The 22,486-nt window shown below is 35.0% G+C and overlaps 1 protein-coding gene across 2 annotated transcripts in view; it reads right to left on the bottom strand.

Moving 5' to 3' along the window:
* The window catches only part of LOC149542899 (8-amino-7-oxononanoate synthase-like), a 195,827-nt gene that overhangs the window by 60,654 nt on the left and 112,687 nt on the right, over positions 1-22,486 (bottom strand). For both annotated transcript variants that reach the window (XM_089797818.1, XM_089797819.1), the window contains one exon: positions 11,460-11,549. In XM_089797818.1, coding sequence (XP_089653944.1) covers positions 11,460-11,549 — 90 coding nt within the window. The remainder of the gene's footprint in view (positions 1-11,459; positions 11,550-22,486) is intronic.

The following is a 22,486-nucleotide window of genomic DNA, read 5'->3' as shown; positions in this document are numbered from 1 at the left end:
TTTGAATCTTGCATCTTGAACTAAGTTAATTTGTTAAATGGTCATTAGTAATGGCTATGAAGTTTCAAGTTTCAAATTTGAATTCATGATTTGTGAATCGCATTTCAATTTTCTCTATTCATTGTATTCAACTATATTTGGTATGTTAATGTTATATAATATATTGAAGTATCATTTCATAATTAGCATTTTCAATCATATATATTATATATACTATGCAAGCCCCTCCCCCCACTCCCCCTCCTCCCCATCCCCTCACAGCTCCCCCGTCCCCAAATTGAGGCTATTTTTTTCCCGCATCCGAAACTCATCCCGACGTCCCCCCGTGCCAAGGTAACACTGTCAAAATGTAACTTCACTCAAGAAGCTTCACCACACAATCATTAATTAGAAGCTTATGTTAGATTCTTTCACTTGACTTGGCTTAACTAATTCATAAATGGCTCTTTCCAATGATAACTCAACTCTCAACTTAAGTGAAATTATTAAGTTAAATTATAACTTTATAATAAGCCATTTAATAAATTAATAATAATCTAGCCACTAAAAATATAATAGCCCCAAAATACTCATCATTTAATAATGTTGTTTGAGATAGGAGTTATATCTATTATTTCTCCATCTGACCCAATGCACTTTCCAAAAATAGAAAGGGTCCATCTCAATCAACACCTAACCTATCACAAATAGTAAGTACACCAAAATTAAGCCCAAACGAAGACCAACCTATAGCTTACTGAAATGTAGAGAAGACAAGACCCTCCCAAGCCAAGCCATTGCCTCAAAAGACCCTCTATCCACAATGATTAGCCTACGAGGATCACAATAATAAGCTAACCCCTGAAACTCCAATGCTAAGAAAAATGGGGACATTAAAAGGAATTGATCTTGTGAACCACCCATTTGTTAATTTCAGCTAGGTCTCTATTGTAGCCACCTACAATAAGAAGGTAGCCTCCCCTATTGTTGAGAGGAGAGATTTATCTCACTACACAATTTCCTAAAGTTCCCATTTTGTAAGTTGTGGTTACAGTGGCTTACAAAATATTTAGCTAACATTAAGGACAAATACATGAATAAATATAACCTCAATGTAATATCAGAGAAAGTTTAAGAGTATCTTTGGTCAGAAGATATCCAATATTTTGATATCATTTGCGATATCATGAGTAATGGCCTCCTGAATATGAACGCGTGATATTCACCAAGTACTCCAATAATTATAAGGTAATGGCTTCCTAAATATCATGTCACATGATATTTACCAAGTACCTACAACCTATCTATACAAACAACTCATAAACTATCAATGTAATGACATTTATCACTTAGTTATTGATTGACAAAATATAATCTATCATGATCTGCTTAGTAATGTCATAGTCTATTTAAGGAACTTAATCCACCATGTAGGTTATCATCTATCATGATTTGCTTAGACATTGTATGATGTCCATCACAATAGAAGGCCATAGTCTGTTTAAGGAACTTAATCCAACATGCAAGTTGTCCTCTATCATGATCTTCTTAGACATAGTAAGATGTCCATTACAATAGAAGGCTATGGCCTGTTTAAGGAACTTAATCCACCATGTCGGTTATCATCTACCATGACCTGCTTAGACATTGTAAGATCTCCATCACAATAGAAGATTAAGTTATTGAAAGATCATCATCTTCTCATAACATTTACAAACACAAGTGATAACCATTTGGAAGTCGTCACTTCCTAATGATGTACACAAGGCCCAAATAGTCATGAAATAATATAAATTTATTTTTAACAAAAAAGATGAGACTTTCACAATAATTCCAATTATATTAAGCTTACCTCATAAGTGTTTCATCTTTATTTTGCAAAAGGTTTGGTTAGAATGGTAAAGAACAGTGAACTCCCTCTAAATCCAATATTTCACAAGTTTTATGGATATTTTAAAGTTCTTAATATATATTTCTCTGAAGTCAAGTTTGAATTACTGACTTTAGCGAAGGAGGCTTGATGTTTTAGTCTGTCAAGACAGTTTGTTGCAGTGTGCCCATAGTTATTGCATCTACCCATTGTTATTGCATCTACAATATTGTACTTTAGAGTAGTTTCTTTGTTTCTTGAACAACTATTTACTATTTGAGTGCTTGCCCTTTTTCCTTTTCAAATTAGTGGTGAGAATCTGGATATCTAAAGTTTTCCCATGAGATAGGGATTCCATTTATTGTTACCATAATTAACTCCTTACTACCATAAATGTGACCAATGGTTGAAAGTTGATTTCTTTAAGTTGATGGTCTCTCCTCTATTCATTTGAATATTAAAGTGTTGATTTTTAAGAGCAAGAAGCATGCTAGTGTTGTTGATTTCAAAAATGTTTTCCAAGGCTTTGAACATACCATATGTAGAGTCTAACTTTGCAATACTAGATGATATTTTACCTAGTCTAATAATTCCATTGCTCTAGTGTTGTCTTTTTCCCATTGAATCTTTTCGTTGATTTTAATAGAGTTGGGAATATTTTCCACAATTGTTTGTAACTCATTTTTTCTTAGTATTAACATCCTTAGTAATTCCAGGCTTCAATTTTTGAAGCAACTTCAGGTCTATCTTCAAGGCTATTTCCATAGACCATTTTGATATAAATAAGATTTCAAAAATTTAGGTGAAGTGATTTGTTTATAAATCTGATCTTGATCATCTCTTAAACCAGCTTTGATACCATGTTCATTTTGTATGATCAGATTATATATAGATTGATTATAATATGTAAAGCATTGATTTATTCATCAATATCAATTTTAGAGTCTAAGTAACTCTAAGTTCAGAACTTTTGATTTCAATAATTATTAAGTCTGATTTTAGACTTGAATCAGAAATTATTAATTTCTTGCAACTAAGACTACTCTGACTATGTATTCAAAATACTGATGACTGTTTAATAGTAATCACAGAATACCTTTGAAAAAACAAATAAATGTTATTCACTATAATATGGTACAAAGACTTTTTAATATGTGTTCGATGTCCTTATCAACTTGCAGATACGCCTTATTTGTAGTGACTGGGAGTCACATCCCCAATGCGAGTGACTCCGTGTCGAGTCATGACCATTGGTTGTGTGGCTCTCAAGTCTCACCCATTCAAAGGTGATCATGAATACTCAAACAGTAATTGAAGACATTAGTTCATAATCACTCAGATTTGAATAATTATTATTATGCAATTCTATTAGATATGATTTGAGTAATTAAATAAACAATTATATATATATATATATATATATATATATATATATATATATATATATATATATATATATATATATATATATATATATATATATATATATATATATCACTCAGATTTGAATAATTATTATTATGCAATTCTATTAGATTTGACTAATTAAATAAACAATTTTTTATATATACACACAATTTGATTTAATTGACTTGACCATAAAACTTTAACAGTTTACTTAAATCTCACTGTAGGCATACAGTATGAAAGGCTCACTCCAAAACCACAATCGACACAATGAAGGCTGATGTTCAGATTCAACTATGATGTAAATGTATTCCCCTAGTTCTATATGTTAAGAGAAAGGAATTTATTAACAGGTTCTACCCTCCAGGTTTCTCAATGGCTTCATTAAAGTAATGCTTCACCAGAGACTTACTTTCTTGTCACGACAACACCCAAATCTGAAAGGATATTATACCGACCTTCAACAAAGGATTAGTGCGTGAAAATAATCACTGACCATTGCAAAAGAAACGAAACTATGCCAAAAAGAAGATGTAGGCAATGACAACAACACAACCTCAGCTTCCTATTCAAATATTCAATGGTTTTCCACCTCGACGGTTTCCCAACTGTCACCTTTTGGGTGTGAAATAATCAATGGATATATATATATATATATAACCGATCTAAGTAAGGGAAACTTTGTCACCTTGCCACAACAACCTCCTAGATATGGAGTTCAGCCCAACTTGTAAATCCCTAAGCCTCTAATTCCTTTAAGGATGATATTCTACAATAACTCCTTTGTTATGCCCATAGGAAAACCTGTGTGATTCTCCGTTGACCATTTAGGATAGACATTTCACTGTCAACAACAATATTTCCTAGGTACTTTCCCCATGAATGAATGAACTACATTACTTGAGGACACATCCCTGCCTCCCTAAATCCCACCACCATACTACAAATGACGTAGGGACTTGGACAGGCCCTAACCCAATTTTCACAAAGAGATGGGAAACATTTAAGAAACACAAGTGTGTGGCCTCCCCACTTTGGGGACTCTTAGCCATTCTAGGATGGTCAAGGACATCCATCGATCATCCTGGGAATGACTGGGTGTTCTAGGCACAAGGAGGCTTCCTTTTAACTAAAAATTTTAATTTTCTTTTTAAAAATACTCCTTTTGGTTAAATTCTGGGCCCATACTTAAAATTCGCGGTAAAGTCACATAGACATTACATGTTAACTCATTTCACCAATTGTTTGATAGCAAACGAGTGGAGCGGCAATACGAGGATGTGAAGGAGGCTATTGAAAGAGGAGCAACATTTTTGAGAGATAGAAGGCAGAGAGGGCAAATATCTTTCTTGAAGCTTGAAAGAGGTAAGTTTCATCCTTCCATTCTTTTGTTTTCAGCATTTTCAAAACTTAAAACTTGAAATGTCTGATTCTCTTTTTAATTTTTGCGGTATTTTAGTTAAAGGTTACATTCAATCTGAAAAATATGGGCAGCAATGAGGATGATAGTAGTAGTGAGAGTCATAGTGAATCAAGAGGGTGTTGGAAATCGAGGAGCAAGTGTTGAGGCTAGCAGTAATCAGCAACCCAACTTATTTAAGTGCCCTTCAAAAATCATGGAAAAATATGCAAAGGAGCCTTTCAACAAGAAAACAAATTTCCTCCAATTTGTTACACCTAAGGATCAAAAGAGGAAAAAAATAGGGGATGGTAGGGTGTGGGATTGTCATGCTTGCTTGACTGATTTTAGAGGCATTTGCACAAGGGTGAGGTCTCATTTTTTGGGTGTCGTATGCCTTGGAGTTAAGGCTTGTCCAGAACCAAGAAAAGAGGACAAGATTACATGTCATAAATTGGACACAAAGGTCAAAATAAGGAAAGGTGGTATGGCCATGCCAATACCTTTTGCAACTGCACAATCATCTATGCCTATTTTGTCTACACTACTCGTAAAAGTCATGTTGGCACAAGAGAAAAGAGGAAGGTTGGTGGTGGTAACAAGCAAGAGTCATCTCAAGCTATGTTTAATGCTCAAGCACGAGAAGCTATAGTCTTCCAAAGTTAAATTCATTTTTGCTCGTGCAATCCCAGTTCATGTGACATGTTCACTTTCAAATAGATGTTTAGAGATATAGCCACTATCGATACCTCATTCATCCTCCCTTGAGATTAGAGGCTATAAACTACCCTACTATGTAGAGTATATGAAGTGAACTCAAATGGGATAGATTTCTCTATTATAATGGATGCACAAACTAATGTTTTATATCTAAGTTACCAATGTGCTTGTGTGATGCTAGGATGTGGATGTGTAATATCCCTAATTTGGGACATTGGAGAAAATTAATTCAAATGCATAATATATTTTAAAGTGAACTAAATGAAGCTTGATGTAGATTATTTTAAGTCATTTAAATATTTAAAAAAAGTTATTAGGTGACGAAAGGGGAAGAAGATGAAAAAACAGCTTTGAGAATTAAAAGGAGAAAGCTTCATTCATTTGGGTATACTTGGTTTTGTGTTTTGGATTTCACTCTCTTTCTCTTGGTGAGTTATTTTCAAAAGCTTCATCTTTAAGAAGATGAGAGGATGGAAAACCTCAAGCTTGGATAGGGGACAGAAACCCATTGTCAATTAGAGACATTGCGAAGGTGTACACATTGTATTCTAGGTTCATTTTTATTATTGTCCAATATTGTTATAGTCATTGTCTCTGTGATTGGACTTCTTTGTCATCATGTTGAAGAGCTTCAATGAAATATTATTGCTGAAAATGTGTCTGTTGGAGACTCATTGCAAAAATATTTGAATCTTCTATTTATCTGGTTATTTAATAGGGTTTTACTAGTGAAATCTGAAAATCATTGGATGAATTTATTTGTTTTAAATTTATGAGATTCGTTTAAGGGAGGTGCTCAAGCTTGTCAGTAATCGAGCGAACTAAGCATGTAGAATTTCATTGTCACTTCATTTGACAAAACCTTGAAGATCAATCTATGATGTTGCAGTATATTCAAATTGATGATCAAACTACAAACGTTTTGATCAAGTCTTTGAGCTTACTTTGTAAAATATAGGAGACAATCTCGTTAGTTAGTAGACTAGCCATTATGGGAGAGCATTAAATTTATTATGTTATATAATGGCCATGTTAATTGTTTAGATAAGATTAGATAGTTTTAATAATTTTCTTTTGTTGTTTGAGTTCTCCATTTTTCTCTTTTTAGAAACATCGTTTGTAATCTCTTTATAAGGAGTCTTCTTCCTTTCCTTGTTTAGTTTGTCCAATTAACGTTTCATAGCAATCCACACTTTAATCCATTAGATGAATGGATAGTTATGAAACATCCAATTAACACAATAAGCCTATTGAATTCTCCCTTATTTTGATCATTCGAGATTATATTTTACCTCTATATACTTCCCACTTCTATTTATAATTATTGTTCATATTGGGTGTTGTAATATCCCCTTCTAGTAATGAAATTTAACAATAAATCAGAATAGAATTGAAATATTTAATAAATAAGTAATAAATAGATAAATAATTGTAATGTCCTCCTTTCACCTTGCCAAGCAAAACATACATAAATATTTATTAAATGCCTTTTTGCCTCTTTAGCATTTAATAAATTAAATCAATGCATATATGATGAGTGGAGTTGGATGATTAACGTGAATAAGTAAACATATACGTGAAAAACAAAAAAGGCTGCATTACCGGGTTTGGACCCTACCGCCCGCATTCGGCTTTGAGTCCATGTAGGTCTAGATTTGCCTCTAGGTTCACTACGGATTTGGATTTTGAACTGTATGTTTGCCCGAGTCTGTGCTAGGGCGAACCTCGGAGGACCCGGGGCAGTAGGGTCCAAAATGTGCAATAAAACAATTTTAAATAGTATTTTTAAAAATATATATTTTTATATAACCTTAGAAGGAACCTAATAAAAACCATTTCACTCATCTGATCTCTCATGTTGAGGAGGATGATATGGCAACATCTGGGACTAGTGGAATCAAATTGGGTTCCAATGATGAGGATCTAAATATAGTTGCAGACGGGGATAAAGTCATTGATCCCCCATTTTTTTATGACCCATTTGACCTTTAAAAGACATTTGATACTATCATCATTGATAAAATACTAAGCACTAGTCATTTATAATTATGTTTCAAACCTTATTATGTGATGAGCTAGTCTATGTTTTGCAATTTATTAATTCAATGTATGATTTTCTTTACAATCATGAAGATAGATTTATGAGCAAGTATTTAATGTTTATCTTTGACATTTGGCATTGATCAATGATCAAGCAACATATATTCAACTGTGAAATGACTTAATTTTGTAATTATGCACGTTTCTCTTTTTTTTGTTTATATAATGCATATATATACATATATACATCTATATATAGATATATATATATACATATAGACACTCACGAACCCACCCACAAACCCAAATGGGAAAAAAAATTTGCTTGAAGGCACGAACTTGAACTCGAACCCAAATCCGTCCCTAAATCTGAATTGGCAACTTAGAAAAAAGAGGAATACAAAGGCAATTGTTAGCACATGGCCTGGAAAACAAGAGGCCTTGTGCATTACCTGAGCACAGATATAGGGAAGTTTGAAATCATTTCAGGGGGGGAAGAATTGCAGTTGGTGACACAAAATTACAAAGAATACTAAGGTGATATTCTACAGAAGTGTTATTTTCAGATCTGGAAGACGCTCTCAGAGTAGCAAAGGAAACACGAGGCAGATTGCAAGGTACTCATTGGCCTGGCTATTGTGGTGATAGGGTCAATGTCACAAAAAGCACACTATTCTTGGTATTTAGATACATACTCGGAATGGTGATTTTTGGAAGTTTGGCAAAAGTACAATGACAAACAGTTGTAGCAAATTTTATGTGAATAGGAGTGGCTCATCAAAAGTTACTTTGAAGGCACATAGGGGGAGACACAGTCATAGCGAGAAAGAATGAGTTTTTTTGGTATTGGGAACAATTAGCCATAAGTTGCAAATGGAAGAAGGAAGTGATCTTGTTATTGAACAACATTGTAGGAAATTTTGGTCTTGTTGGCTCGAACAAGGAACAATCGAAAGATGATACTATTAATGGAAGAAAGGACCAAATAGTCAAGTCATGCAATCAAATAGAAGTGTCAGGAATTTAAAGAATCCATACTTAAGAAGAGAGGCATCGTGGATGATACACATGGTAATAGATTGAATGAAGCATTTCTGAGTAATAAGGAGTTTTCCGGTTGATTCACAGAGAACGAGCCGATAGTGAAGAGACCAAACATCACGCATAGCTATTGGACCAAACCATGAGCAAAGGAGGTTCTTAAGGAGTTGTTGCAAGCAACGATTCATTTCTGTTGATAGCACAACTATGGCGGAAATCTCTATAGCTAAACGCTAACACAAGCAGGGGAACAATCGTCAAATATCAGGAGTCATTCATAACACACCTAACGAGTTGGACCGCAACATCTAGCGTCCCTCAATAAGGAACCCAAGCCTTGTCCATACATCAGCATGTGCCTTGAGGGGAGAAAGGGATGATGATTGTTGAGCTGAGGACTTAACCCCTGATTGGGGTAAATCAAGCTTCCTTACAAAGCAAAACGTGCAATTCCATTGTATGTTCTTGCTATTGGTACCTATCCCTCTTAAAACAACTCATGATATTTTGTGTTTATTCATGTTAAGCAGCATTTGAACATATTTTGGAACAACAACAAAAACTAAGTTCGTTATTAATTGATATCTTGGAATTTACAATTGAAAGTGTTTGGTAATTGCAAGCTAAGTGTCAAATAATATTAAAATATATATTGAGCAATTACTATCACATTTACCATTTAATAGAAAAATTATGAATTCTCTAAGCATGACAAAGCCTCTTGATAGAAATAGGAAACAATATGGGTCAGGTAAACTTCGGTCTAAATTAGACTAATCTATAGAAATCATCGTATAGATGTTTCCCACCCTGGAAAATAGTAAACTAGTGTAACCATACACAGTGGCAATAAATATGAAACATTCATTATGAAAGAAATGTTCATTGATCCATAGCCACATTTATATCACTAGCAATAGATTTATAGTCCAATCCAACATGTGGTTCAAATTCCATGTCATGACAAGAACAATGCCGAGTAGCAAGGATATATAGTGAAATATCAAATCCAATAAACACATCAACATAGTAAGACCACAGGGTGGAATCCATATTGGAGAATTCAACTATCACTCAAACCCAACATTTAGAGGTCTTAATATCAAGAAATGTGTCAAAGATTCGCAACTAATAAAGATGTGGACACGTTACCCATGTCCAAGAGTGATAATATAGAAGAATGCATGTATAGATTCATGCGATGGTTGACGTTCGATAAATAACATGAATATTTAATCGAGAGCAACTAATATGAAGTGATGTGTGTGGTAATTAAGACGATTGGGAAAAAATCAATAGACATGGTTTGATATGAAGGGACATCTCTCTATTTTATGCAAGAGCTGCAACCATTCAGTTGGCAAAATATAAGATCTCAGATATCAGTTAATTGGGGGGATGAATAAGGGAAATGGGATCATAGATCGATTACCAATCAGATGGAAGATTGGGAAACTATCAATATATTTCATGCACTCTTTAAGGAAGAATGAAGTCATTGTCTGCAATGCTAGTAAGCGTTGTCATATGACAGCAGATTATACTATTACACATCTATGTTAGATACTGATTTACATAATATTATTATTTACACAATTATGTAGCTGAGCAAATACTGATACGTAATATTCTTATATCAGAATTCTATTAGGGATTGGGGATCCCTACATTGTCTAATATATATAAATACAGTAAAGGAAGTAATGCTAAGATCTTTGTTATTACTTTAATGATGAAGAAGGAAGACAGAAGCAACTCAAGGAATGGCAGTCTAAATCCCAAAAGGATAGCTCCACAGAAAGGGTAGGGATCAGTGATCCTAAGCACCTTGCAGGCATAGTCCCAAGATAGGATAAGGGCTTGGATCTGTAAACTTTGAGGGGATCTATCAATTGGTCTCTAAGCACCTTGGGTATTCAAACCTCCTCTTTTCTTATAACAAAGTAATGCGGGTCAAGCTTAGCAACAAGAAATATAGACTGCATATGAATTAAAGTACTTAACACATAATACAAATGGATAATTATCCCTACTTATACCATATGTTTATGGAAATCAATGCATTTCCTTGTCAATTTAACTTAGGATATAAGATTTGAGATTAATTTAAATAATAATTGAACTTAAATTACCAAGGGACATTTCAGGAACCTCCAAATACAATAATGAGTCTGCTGAATTCTCCCTTATTTTGATCAATTGAAGATTCTACTTTTCCTCCATATACTTCCGAGTTCTATTTATAATTATTGCTCATGCTGGAGCATTCATTTTGGGTACTTTTAGGCCCTAGAAACATCAACCAGAAATTAGAGACCAAAAACTTAAGTTTCAGTTTCAAATTCCATATTACACAATTGGGAATCACTATCACTGGTCCAGGTTCAACATCAAAGGAGCAGGTTCATCCCAGAGAGTTGGACTTGACCACTGTATCTGTTGTTTCTCTTTTCCTTAATCCATCTTATTATTGATATTTACATTCTCATCACACTTAAGATCAACAACAGATCACAATTTGTTCAGTTATAGGGGTGCCCTAAAAATAATATTGGAGTTGAAAACTTTAATGGTGTTGAAAATTGAAGGCTTCATTGAAATTTTCATCATAGTTACCAATTTCATAATTTATTCAAATAATCTTTGTTTTGATTTTGATCTCTACACAGAATATCTGGCATGAAATAAAAATAAAAATTATGTGCAATTTTTATATTTTTTACTTACTCTATTTTCCCATGTTTTTCCCTGTTGAAAACCATGAAATTCAAAACATATGCACTCTGCCACATCATTTTTCTGCCGTGTAAATGGAATATTAAGATTGTTTTACAGATTAGATTTGTACGTTCACTTTTCTAATGCAACATTTACTCTTCGTAGTATAAGAAGGAAAGACATAATTTTTTTTAAATGGTTCTCAATGTGCCATGCAGTTTGCACATGCTCTGCCTGAAGAAACGAAATGCTTCAAAAAATAAGAAACCCTCAAGAACAAGTTACCATGAGCAGCAGCAACTGCTGGAACAGGAAGGGGAGGTAGAAAATATGAATGATCGGCCTGTTGATTGAATCAGCTGCTTCCATTTTTGGCTGTCAAACAACACAATAATTAGGCACATAAATTTTGTGTTTATTACACTTCTGTCAGTTTGGATTTAAGTTAAAAAAATAAATCTTTGCATGCAAAGGAATAAAATTAAACAAAACAAGTGATACTAATAAGAAGAAGGCAAAAGGAGATGAAAATATGCTTGAAGTTCACTATGAATCTGCACCTAACCATGCATGAAGTTCAGATGCTGACAAGGACAAGATGAATTCTTTAAAAGAGATTCAGTAATGGGAAAACTTGTACATTGGAAAACTTGGAAGTTGTCCATCGCATGCAAAATGTAATAGTTGTCAAGAAAGTCTCTTGAAACTATTGAGAAAAGTTAGAAATGCCACTTTGCAAATTTAGCAGCTTTTGCCAGCCAAATGACCAACCTTCGAGAATGAGTATTGAGACACACATGGGTGCTGAGTACTGTAAAAATTACTAGAACACAAAATTTTAATATCCTATTAAATAACTATAATGATTATTAAAAAGAGTTTCATCTCGTTGTTTAGAGATAGACAAGAAACCACCCAAGTGGAAAAATATTATATGATTCTCCAAAAAGAAAATAAAATAAAAGATTGGAAAGAAAACCTTTATCACCAAGATGGCTTTATCACAATAATAACCCTTATCTTTAAAAAAAAACTATTTTATTCTAGCACCCTCCAAAACTTGCATCACTGAAAATACAACAAACTAAAAACATCCTGAAACATGTATATGTCATTCTTCAAACAGAACACACACAAGGTAGAACTCCATCAATTTTCCTCAAACCTTTATGTATGTGTAGCTTCTAAGCTGAACTTGCAAGTTTCCAAATTACCACTTCCTTGAACTCCTGACTTGTTATTTTACGAGGATCGCTTGCAGATGTAATAGCACTGCCTTCTCGGTATGTGTTTTCCATATGACAGCAATCTCTTATTTAAATTTGAGAATAAGCCATGAAGAAACATGTTCATCTATTTGTCTATTTGTCAATAAGATAATTAATATGATAACAAATTTAATCATATATATATATATATATATATATATATATATATATATATATATATATCACTATTATATTAATTTCTCTCATTTAACAATAGACTTTTATCTCATATATAATTATATATATAAGTATATCCAACAAAAGCTACCACACATTAACACTCCTTTTTAGCTAGGAAGGATAAACGCAAGACATATATTACACCATTGGTAATATTAGGAAGGGCAAATTTTAAGGATATCTTTGATTAGAAGATATCTACCATTTTGATATCACATTTAATATCATGAGTACTCGTCTTCCAGAATATCAATACATGATATTCACCAAGTACTCAAATAAGGTTTGATATCACATATGATATCATGAGTATTGGTCTTCCAAAATATCAACACATGATATTCACCAAATACTCTAAGTAATGGCCTCCAGAACATCAAGTCGCATGATATTCACAAAATACTCTATGTCATGGCCTCTAGAACATCAATTTGTATAACATTCTCATAATGCGTACAATATAAACATCCACCATGCAAAGCATAATCTATCATGAATTGCATAGACATCGTAAGATATATCTATCATAATAGAAAATTAAGTTATTATAAGATCGTCATCTTTCAATAACTTCTACAATGCAAAGTGATAATCATTTGGAAGTCGTCACTTCCACATATTGTACATAGGGGGTAGGCCCATTAAGTCATGCCCTCGTGCACAAGGAATTTTGAACTCCCTCTGAAATGCACAAGGACTTTTGAACTCCCTCTGAAAATCAATCATCTGAGCGCCTCAACCAAAGCTGTCTTTGATGAAGTGTTAGACTCCCTTTGAATCTGATATGATCAAGATATTCAAAGATCAACTGAAACAAATCCTCTATCCACTCTTTTAGACGAATGTGTCAAAATCCCTCTGAAAATCAATCTTTTGAGCTCCTTTATCTTTCTGTTCGCTAAATATTTTGTAAGGCAATGTAACCACAACTTACAAAATGAGAATTTTAGGCAACAATGTAGTGAGATAAATCTCTCCTCTCAGCAATAAGGGAGGCTCCCTTCTTACCGTAGGTGGCTACAATAGAGACCTAACTGAAATTAACAAATAGGTGGTTCAAGGGATCAATTCCTCTTCTTTCAGGAATAATCTTATACTAACAACAACTACTTACAATTTAACAAACGGAATTTACTACTATGGTAATACAGGTGACTTAAAAGTTGACATCAGAACAAACTTAAGACAGCAGTTATAAGTTAACTTGTGTGATTAATAGCAAGAACCCAAAGTCTCCTACAAGCAATCTTCTTGAAACAAAAGAACAAACAGCTAAAAAATCTCAAAGTCTTTTCTCAACTATTTAGATATGAAATAATATGCGAAGAAGTAAAGCTTGAAGTCTATAAATCTTAGTACTTGCAGCTGTAGACACCTAAAAACCTTTAGAAAATAAAGTATTTTTATTTTCTGAAAAATTCTTGATGACATCATCATTTATTAATTAATTAATTATTTAATTTATTTATTTATTTTTATGCCATTAAATCCCTTTATCTTAATTAAAAATATTTAATTAAGGAATCCCTCCCAAAAAATGTTTAAATCTTATTTAAACATTATTTCCTTATTTATTAATTATTTAATTAATAAATTGACCAAAAAACCCAAAATAAATAAAAAATTTATTTTTTGCCCAAAACTTGGCCAATTTCCTTAAGACCACTAACCTCTTCTAATCCTTCTTTAATTTTAATTAAAGGTTAATCCCATCATTTCCTACCCCTAATCCCAACTCAAAATATTTAATTAAGATTAAATATTAATCCTCATGTTTATTAAAAAAGTTTTAATAAATATCTCCTCAACCCAAACCCTTAAAATAAATAAAACTTTATTTATTTCCTAAAAATCTAATTTATCCTCATCCTAAGAAGTTCTAGACTCTTCTAGAAAGTCTTCATCCTCATCCTAGGAAATTCTAGACTATTCTAGAAAGTCTTTATCCTCATCCAAAGTCTAGACTCTTCTAGAAGATGTCTTTAAACCTAATCCTAATCCCCTCCTAACCTTGTAACATTCCTTAAAAATGGGTTAAGACTTACTAACCCAAGCCAAAGTTAACAAATAGCTCCCCTTTCACCCACCCTCATTAAATGCCATCCACTTGCCTATCCCTAAGCTAATCCTAAACCATCATAATCCATCCTCTAATCATTTGCACAATCCTAAGCAAGCTTAAAACCCTCCTAATCAAGCCCAAGTCGAAATTGCTCTCATCTTCCTCAAAATATCTCACCTATAAAACTTTATGAAGCCCACTAGGCCATAAATGACTCTTCCAAGCCCTTTTATTGCTCTTACAAGTCATTATGAGGGTCTTTATGAAGATTTTATCCCTTGAGCCTCCTTTGTTGACTCATCCTTCCCCTTTCCTCCATCCTCTCACCCTGTGACATGTGTCACTCCCTGATTGGCTATAAGGAAGCACAATCCATGTGCTCTCCTCTCATGCAATCTGAGCCCTCCATGAGCTTTTTCTCATCCTTACATCTTAGCCCTCCATCCCTCAAGCCTTTTGCCTATTTAAGGAATCCTCTCCCAAGCCATTTTAATACAATCCATGAAGTAAAGTCATAATGTCATTTTAAGAAGCCATTTTACATCAAAACCATACACTCACACCCAAATTCGAACTCCATTTGAAGCCCTTTTTGAAGCATAAAGCTTGAGCATACATCCTATCTATTTAGACAAAGCTACTCAACAAGAGAGCTTCTTATTGAGAGAGCCCATTAATGGCTCATATTCTCAATTGAGAGCTCATCTTAGTCTATCTTGAAGTTTATGAATTTTGTTTAGTTTGTAGAAGTTTTATTTAAATTTAGTTTCTATTAGCATACTAACATTGCTCATATACAGCAGCCACTATCAAACAATATCAATCTCGTTTATGAAAGCTTGAAGTCCTTCAAAATCAACACTAAATACTAAAATTCTTCACAAGGAGTAACAAAGATGAAATGATCAATGCAATGTAAGAGACAAGATTAATTCCAAGTATCACAACACAAAGTTTGGGAAAAACTTGCTTCTTTATTCACTTCAAAGATTTTCGACAAGAAATACAAAGCCTTCTAGTCACAAGCCCGACCTTCTACTATAAGGCAAAAGATGATTATCTACAATGAGCTCTCTCCTTTATGTAGGAAAAATGAAGACAAAAAGGTGGAGGAAAAAGTGAAACGACTTCAACTACTTTGACTTATTTCAAAGTTGCATGCCTGATCTGATTGCAACTTAACTATATGAGTTGGTTATACAAGTACATGTTCTCTTGTATTTAAAATATACATGCTCTTTACATGTAGCTTTCATACAACTATTCTACTTAAAGCATATCAAAAATTGAAATGTTCATACAGACTAAACAATCTTTGCAAATTTCTAGAGTGAATTATGCACAACGTCGGCATCGAGCTCACTGGTGTGCTCAACAACCATTATGATCCTTCAATATGTGTTGGCTGCCTCTAAAATTTCCTTGATGGAAATTTCCTTTTTGCTCTACAGTTCATCTAATGAACACTTCAAGCTTGCAAATGTATTCATTACAGTGATGGATGCTCGGTAGAAAATGCATCCATAGCCATGTTTAGGGGTGAATCATGAGATTCATTTGATGCTGGCGGTGAATCTGCAAGAGAAGTCATAGCAAGAACCTTAAGAAGACTTCTTCATTTCCTCAATGATCCCCAAGAGACGTGCATTCTCCTCTTCAAGTTTTCTCTTCATATTTTATAGTTCATCTTTCCGAGCTAACAAATTAACGGCCTCACATGCATCTTCTCGATAACTCATCCTGGCCTATTTGAATGAATGAAGGATTTTAATGACGTCTAAGGGACCATAGATCAAAAGCACTAATCCTGTAAATCTTGACAATTAAACCAACAACCTATCGTATCTTATCATCATTGAACAAACTATCTAAGCTTATGCCATCTCCTAGGATGACCCTATATTGGGCCCGAATATCCTCATATGCCTTGCACTTAGTAAGAAAGTGGCATTCCCACTGAACCACCCCTTTTTTACAAAACTTCCCACTCCTCTTTAGGCTTCTCTCATCTACCAATCTCACATCTGAGATGATGTCATCCAGCCCTCAACTGAGCAATTAGCATCCTAGCATTACTATTAGTTCTATAATCAACTCTTGTAATTCTATATTCAGCAAGTTGCATGTCTTCAATAGATTTCTCCATAAGTGGTTCAACCACTTCAGCATACATAATGTGATTTTCACAACCCACAACTCGAGAAACTGTCTTAGCTTTCTTATTCTACGAAACCCTTAGCTTGGTCACCTGCCTGTCAGATTCCTCAGGCGGAATTTCTCCTTTCTTTCTCTTCTCCATGACAGTGCTCAACCATGGAGGAAGACTAAAAGAAGATGCATTGATTGAAGCAGAACTCACCATAGTTAACTTTGAATTGCCTTGCATTACAATAGTGACAATAGCAAGCACCTCAATCTAAATGGCTATAGCAATAGGAGTACTATGTGTAAGTTCAGTCGTGAATTGCTCAAACTGAGCTGAAGTCGCATGAAGAAACACTGTAAATTGAACAATGGTAGAAGGAATTGGCAAGCAATATGTATCAAAGACACTCTTGTTATCATACTAAGGACACAGGCAATGCTAGACTAATGGTCACATGATCCTCAAGCGATGGATGCTCTATAGAAAATGCATCCATAGCCATCTTTAGGGGTGAATCATAAGATTCATTTGATACTGGCGGTGAATCTGCAAGAAAAGTCGTAGCAAGAACATCAAGACGACATGAAACCAGCAGTGAAGGCTCCTTAATTTCCTTGCTCAATCAGCACTTGAGTCAATTTGAATTTATTGAGTTTCAATCCCCATTACCTCTTGAGTACTCTTGAGTCCTTTCCTCCTTTGACATATATCTCGGGAAAACACTAAACAAGACATTCAAATGTAGATGATGATGTCCCTTCTTTGATCTCAAACCAATTGGACCAGCAGGATCAAAGTCTTATCTGGGCTTTATCTTGATGTGGTGTAGGGGCAACAAGATCAGGCACAATACCTCAAAAGCATATCAGGGTCACTAATAGATCCTTGGGTGGAGTTGAAGTAAAAATGGCCATCAAGGGTCATTTAATATTGTAATAGACCTTAAAAGGTCATTTATGTTATTTCATGGCCGTTAGAGCCATTGAGTGGTGATAAGTGTTCAATTTTTCCATATAAGGCATATGTGCCCTTGAGGCAAATTTGTAAGGGTTAGTACGGTAGAATGTGGGGTTTGATTATTAATTATTGAAATCATGGTGTAAAGGTCTTGAATAAGACCAAATCAATTTAAATTTCCAATATTGAATGGGAAGAAAGGGCAGAAGTTGTCTAACTTGACAACTAGATTGTCAAGTAGACAACCAAGTTAGTATTAAGTGGTAAATTAACCAAAATATGGTTGATAGGTGGTTGGGTGATTGGATTTCGGCCCAAGGAGGATAAAAATTCTATAAAATCAATGTAAATCCAAGCCATGAGAAGTGGTGGTCAAGATTTGGAAGAAGAGTCAATAAAAGTTTTAAAATCTGCAATATTTTGTGATGTTTCTCTGTTTCTCTGTATAACAGTCTGAAAACGTGGATTGTTTGGCATTGTTTTAATAGTATAGCAGTCCAACCCTATATGCATTGGAAAGGACATTGAAAAACCTTTAATTTATTGTGATATGAATATCAGGATTTAACTGTGTGATTTTTTGAGTCAAACTCGATGACCCATGTTTCATGAGTAGTGATTCAACATGAATCCATCTCTCATGAGAATAAATGGAACACTTAGCACTCATTGGATCTAGGTGATGCTCACAGGGGTGAAGCACCGGGACTTCCCGGGAGGTCACCCATCCCAGTACTACTCCAGCCTGAGCGCGCTTAACTACAGAGTTTCCTCCATAGTTAAACCCAAAGCTTGCAACCCCATTTGCAAAACCTTCACCAAGTGTTGTGCCTTATGAACCATTCATTAGAAAGCCCCTTAAGCTCATTAGTTGATAAGTAGGAGATAATTTCCACAGCTAGTCAAATTGTGATATGAATATCAGGATTTAACTGTGTGATTTTTTGAGTCAAACTCATGAAACATGGGTCATCGAGTTTGACTCAAAAAATCACACAGTTAAATCCTGATATTCATATCACAATTTGACTAGCTGTGGAAATTATCTCCTACTTATCAACTAATGAGCTTAAGGGGCTTTCTAATGAATGGTTCATAAGGCACAACACTTGGTGAAGGTTTTGCAAATGGGGTTGCAAGCTTTGGGTTTAACTATGGAGGAAACTCTGTAGTTAAGCGCGCTCAGGCTGGAGTAGTACTGGGATGGGTGACCTCCCGGGAAGTCCCGGTGCTTCACCCCTGTGAGCATCACCTAGATCCAATGAGTGCTAAGTGTTCCATTTATTCTCATGAGAGATGGATTCATGTTGAATCACTACTCATGAAACATGGGTCATCGAGTTTGACTCAAAAAATCACACAGTTAAATCCTGATATTCATATCACAATTTGACTAGCTGTGGAAATTATCTCCTACTTATCACCTTTAATTTAGTTTTGGAATGAGCAATTTTCATTGAGTATAGTGAAAGATATTGTTATTTTTCTGAAAACTGCTATAAACCCTCATCTAGGATGTTCCAGGGTGATTTGATGTGAAAATAGTAGTTGCATGTTGAATAAAGTCTCCATCGTCGGGGGAAAGATGGTGGAAATAATGTATATTGATTCACCCATGTGTGCAGGTGTTTATTCATAGTTTTGGCATGCACTCCATTGAAGGCAAGTGACTGATGACAGTCAAGTTGAAGGAATAACTGTCTTGAAAATTTCAGTCTTAGTGCAGGGGACATATCTCCAAATTGAACCGTTGGATTGGACCAAGATTTGGATATGTTGGAGAGGGCCAAGTTGTGCCAAATCTGACCAGAGTGATCGAGGAAATATGATCGGGGTCAAAAGTTATGAATAACTGTATTCGGGTCTATGTAAGGGACAGCAACAAGCAATTTCCTTCATGAATGTGTCGGAGAAATTTTGTGAAGGGATTAGGTATTGTGTGAGGATGAGATGAAACCAGTAATTGGTTGAGGGATATGAATATGTTTTCTAAGGTGTAGAGTGGATGGTGGCACCATAAACCATTTGTGCACTTTGATTTAGTGGAGGTTATAATGGATCAAAGCAGATGATGATCCTTATGGAGATCTAATTGATGTTTGTGAAAAACATTCATGGAGTCCCTCATCATTTGTAGAATGAAGACCACCATACCACCTCTGCGTCAAGTGGTATCAGAGCGAGAGAAAGGTCTGGGATTTGGAGGATTGAAAGCCCTTTGTTGATGCTTGCAGTTGAAATATCCTCCTTGAGTGTTCCAAAGTGGTGGCTAGAGATCTAATTAATCCTAGCTTGGTGAAAAGAGATGGCTTTGACGAGGAGTGAGAGAGAAATTGTTAGGTCATTGGAGTAACTCTATGGTGATAAGAAGGAGAGAGAACAAAAAGAAAGAAGAAGGAAGAAGAAGCTAGGAAGCAAGAAGAGGAAAGGTTAAAGAATCTTGAAGAAGAGTCGGATAAGAGTATTGCGAAGTGGGAGAGGATAGCATTACTCTTGGAGCAAGCAGCAGATCAAGATGAAGAAGTTGAGCGGCAGATCATCCATGAAGAGATAGAGGACCCTAGGAGAAAAGAGGTCCTAGAGGTTGAATCAGAGATTGAAGATGAAGTTGCTGGTAAAGGCAACATTGGCTCTAGTCATGAAGGGCTTGAAACTAAAAAATTTTTGCAAGTAGGGGAAATGGTATGTCCTTTGGTGAAGAATGAGAATGAGCAGCATGATAGCATGGTTGTAGAGGGAGCCAAGATGACCAAGGAGTTGTTGGTATGCCAAGGAGAAAGGCATGAGGTGGAAGACCAACAAGAGGTGGCAGTAGGGGTCAATGAACCTGCCTATGTGGTCATGAGTGTGGCTATAAAAGCAGCCGTGGATGCTAAAGATAGTTTGGATTGCCTAGAGGACAGGCATGATGAGAAAGATGCATTGGTCTCTATGAAGAGAGACTCAAAACTTGAAGAACATAAAGAGTGGGAGATTGCAGTAGTAGTCTCTTGGTATAGCTAAACAAGATGTGAAGATTGATGATCAGATTTTGGTTCACATTTTGCCCATGGGAGGCAATCAGATTTTATGGATGTTTGAGCAATTGTTGGAGCAGCATCATGCTAAGATGCCATGGATCCTTCATGTGGATCTTTATAAACCCAAAGTGAAGATCAAATGTTTATTTGCTGAAATTTTTTATTCCAGGTTTCCAAGAGGAATTGGAAAAGTTTTCAAAGCTATGGAATATGGTGCAGGGGCACCAAGATCAAGCACAATACCTCAGAAGCATACTAGGGTCACTAATAGATCCTTGGATGGAGTTGAAGTTAAAATGCCCATCAAGGGTCATTTGATATTGTAATAGACCTTAAAAGGTCATTTATGTTATTTCATGGCCATTAGAGCCATTGAGTTGTGATAAGTGTTCAATTTTGCCATATAAGGCATATGTGCCCTCGAGGCAAATTTGTAAGGGTTAGTAGGGTAGCATGTGGGGTTTGATTATTAATTATTGAAATCATGGTGTAAAGGTCTTGAATAAGACCAAATCAATTTAAATGTCCAATATTGAATGGGAATAAAGGGAAAAAGATGTCTAACTTGACAACTAGATTGTCGAGTAGACAACCAAGTTAGTATTAAGTGGGAAACTAACCAAAATATGGTTGATAGGTGGTTGGGTGGTTGGATTTCGGTCCAAGGAGGATAAAAATTCTATAAAATCAATGTAAATCCAAGCCATGAGAAGTGGTGGTTGAGATTTGGAAGAAGAGTCAATAAAAGTTTAAGAGTCTGCAATTTTTCGTGATGTTTCTCTGTATAACAGTCTGAAAACGTGGATTGTTTGGCATTGTTTTAATAGTGTAGTAGTCAAACCTTATATGCATTGGAAAGGACGTTGAATAACCTTTAATTTAGTTTTGGAATGAGCAATTTTCATTGAGTATAGTGAAAGTTATTGTTATTTTTCTGAAAACTGCTATAAACCCTCGTCTAGGATGTTCCAGGGTGATTTGACGTGAAAATAGTAGTTGCACATTGGATAAAGTCTCCATCATTGGGGGAAAGATGGTGGAAATAATGTATATTGATTCCCCCATGTGTGCAGGTGTTTATTCATAGTTTTGGCACACACTCCATTGAAGGAAAGTGACTGATGACAGTCAAGTTGAAGGAATAACTGTCTTGAAAATTTCAGTCTTAGTGCAGGGGACATATCTCCAAATTGAACCATTGTATCGGACCAAGATTTGGATATGTTGGAGAGGGCCAAGTTGTGCCAAATCTGACTGGAGAGATCAAGGAAATATGATCGAGGTCAAAAGTTATGAATGACTGTATTTGGGTCTATGTAAGGGACAGCAACAAACAATTTCCTTCATGACTGTGTTGAAGACGTTTTGTGAAGGGATTAGGTATTGTGTGAGGATGAGATGAAACTAGTAATTGGTTGAGGGATATGAATATGTTTTCTAAGGTGTAGAGTGGATGGTGGCACCATAAACCATTTGTGCACTTTGATTTGGTGGAGGTTATAATGGATCAAAGGAGATGATCCTTATGGAGATCTAGTTGATGTTTGTGAAAAACATTCATGGAGTCCCTCATCATTTGCAAAATGAAGACCACCATACCACCTCTGCATCATGATGCATTTGAGACCCATTCTTTTCACCCAAGTGTTGGCATTAGCAAGAATAGACTGAAATCAATC

The sequence above is a fragment of the Cupressus sempervirens genome, chromosome 8 (genome assembly GCF_028749045.1).
Source record: "Cupressus sempervirens isolate cs-2001-9-10 chromosome 8, ASM2874904v1, whole genome shotgun sequence".
Taxonomy (NCBI): domain Eukaryota; kingdom Viridiplantae; phylum Streptophyta; class Pinopsida; order Cupressales; family Cupressaceae; genus Cupressus; species Cupressus sempervirens.
The sequence above is the reverse complement of the archived record's forward strand: the minus strand, read 5'-3'. Positions and strand labels throughout refer to the sequence as shown.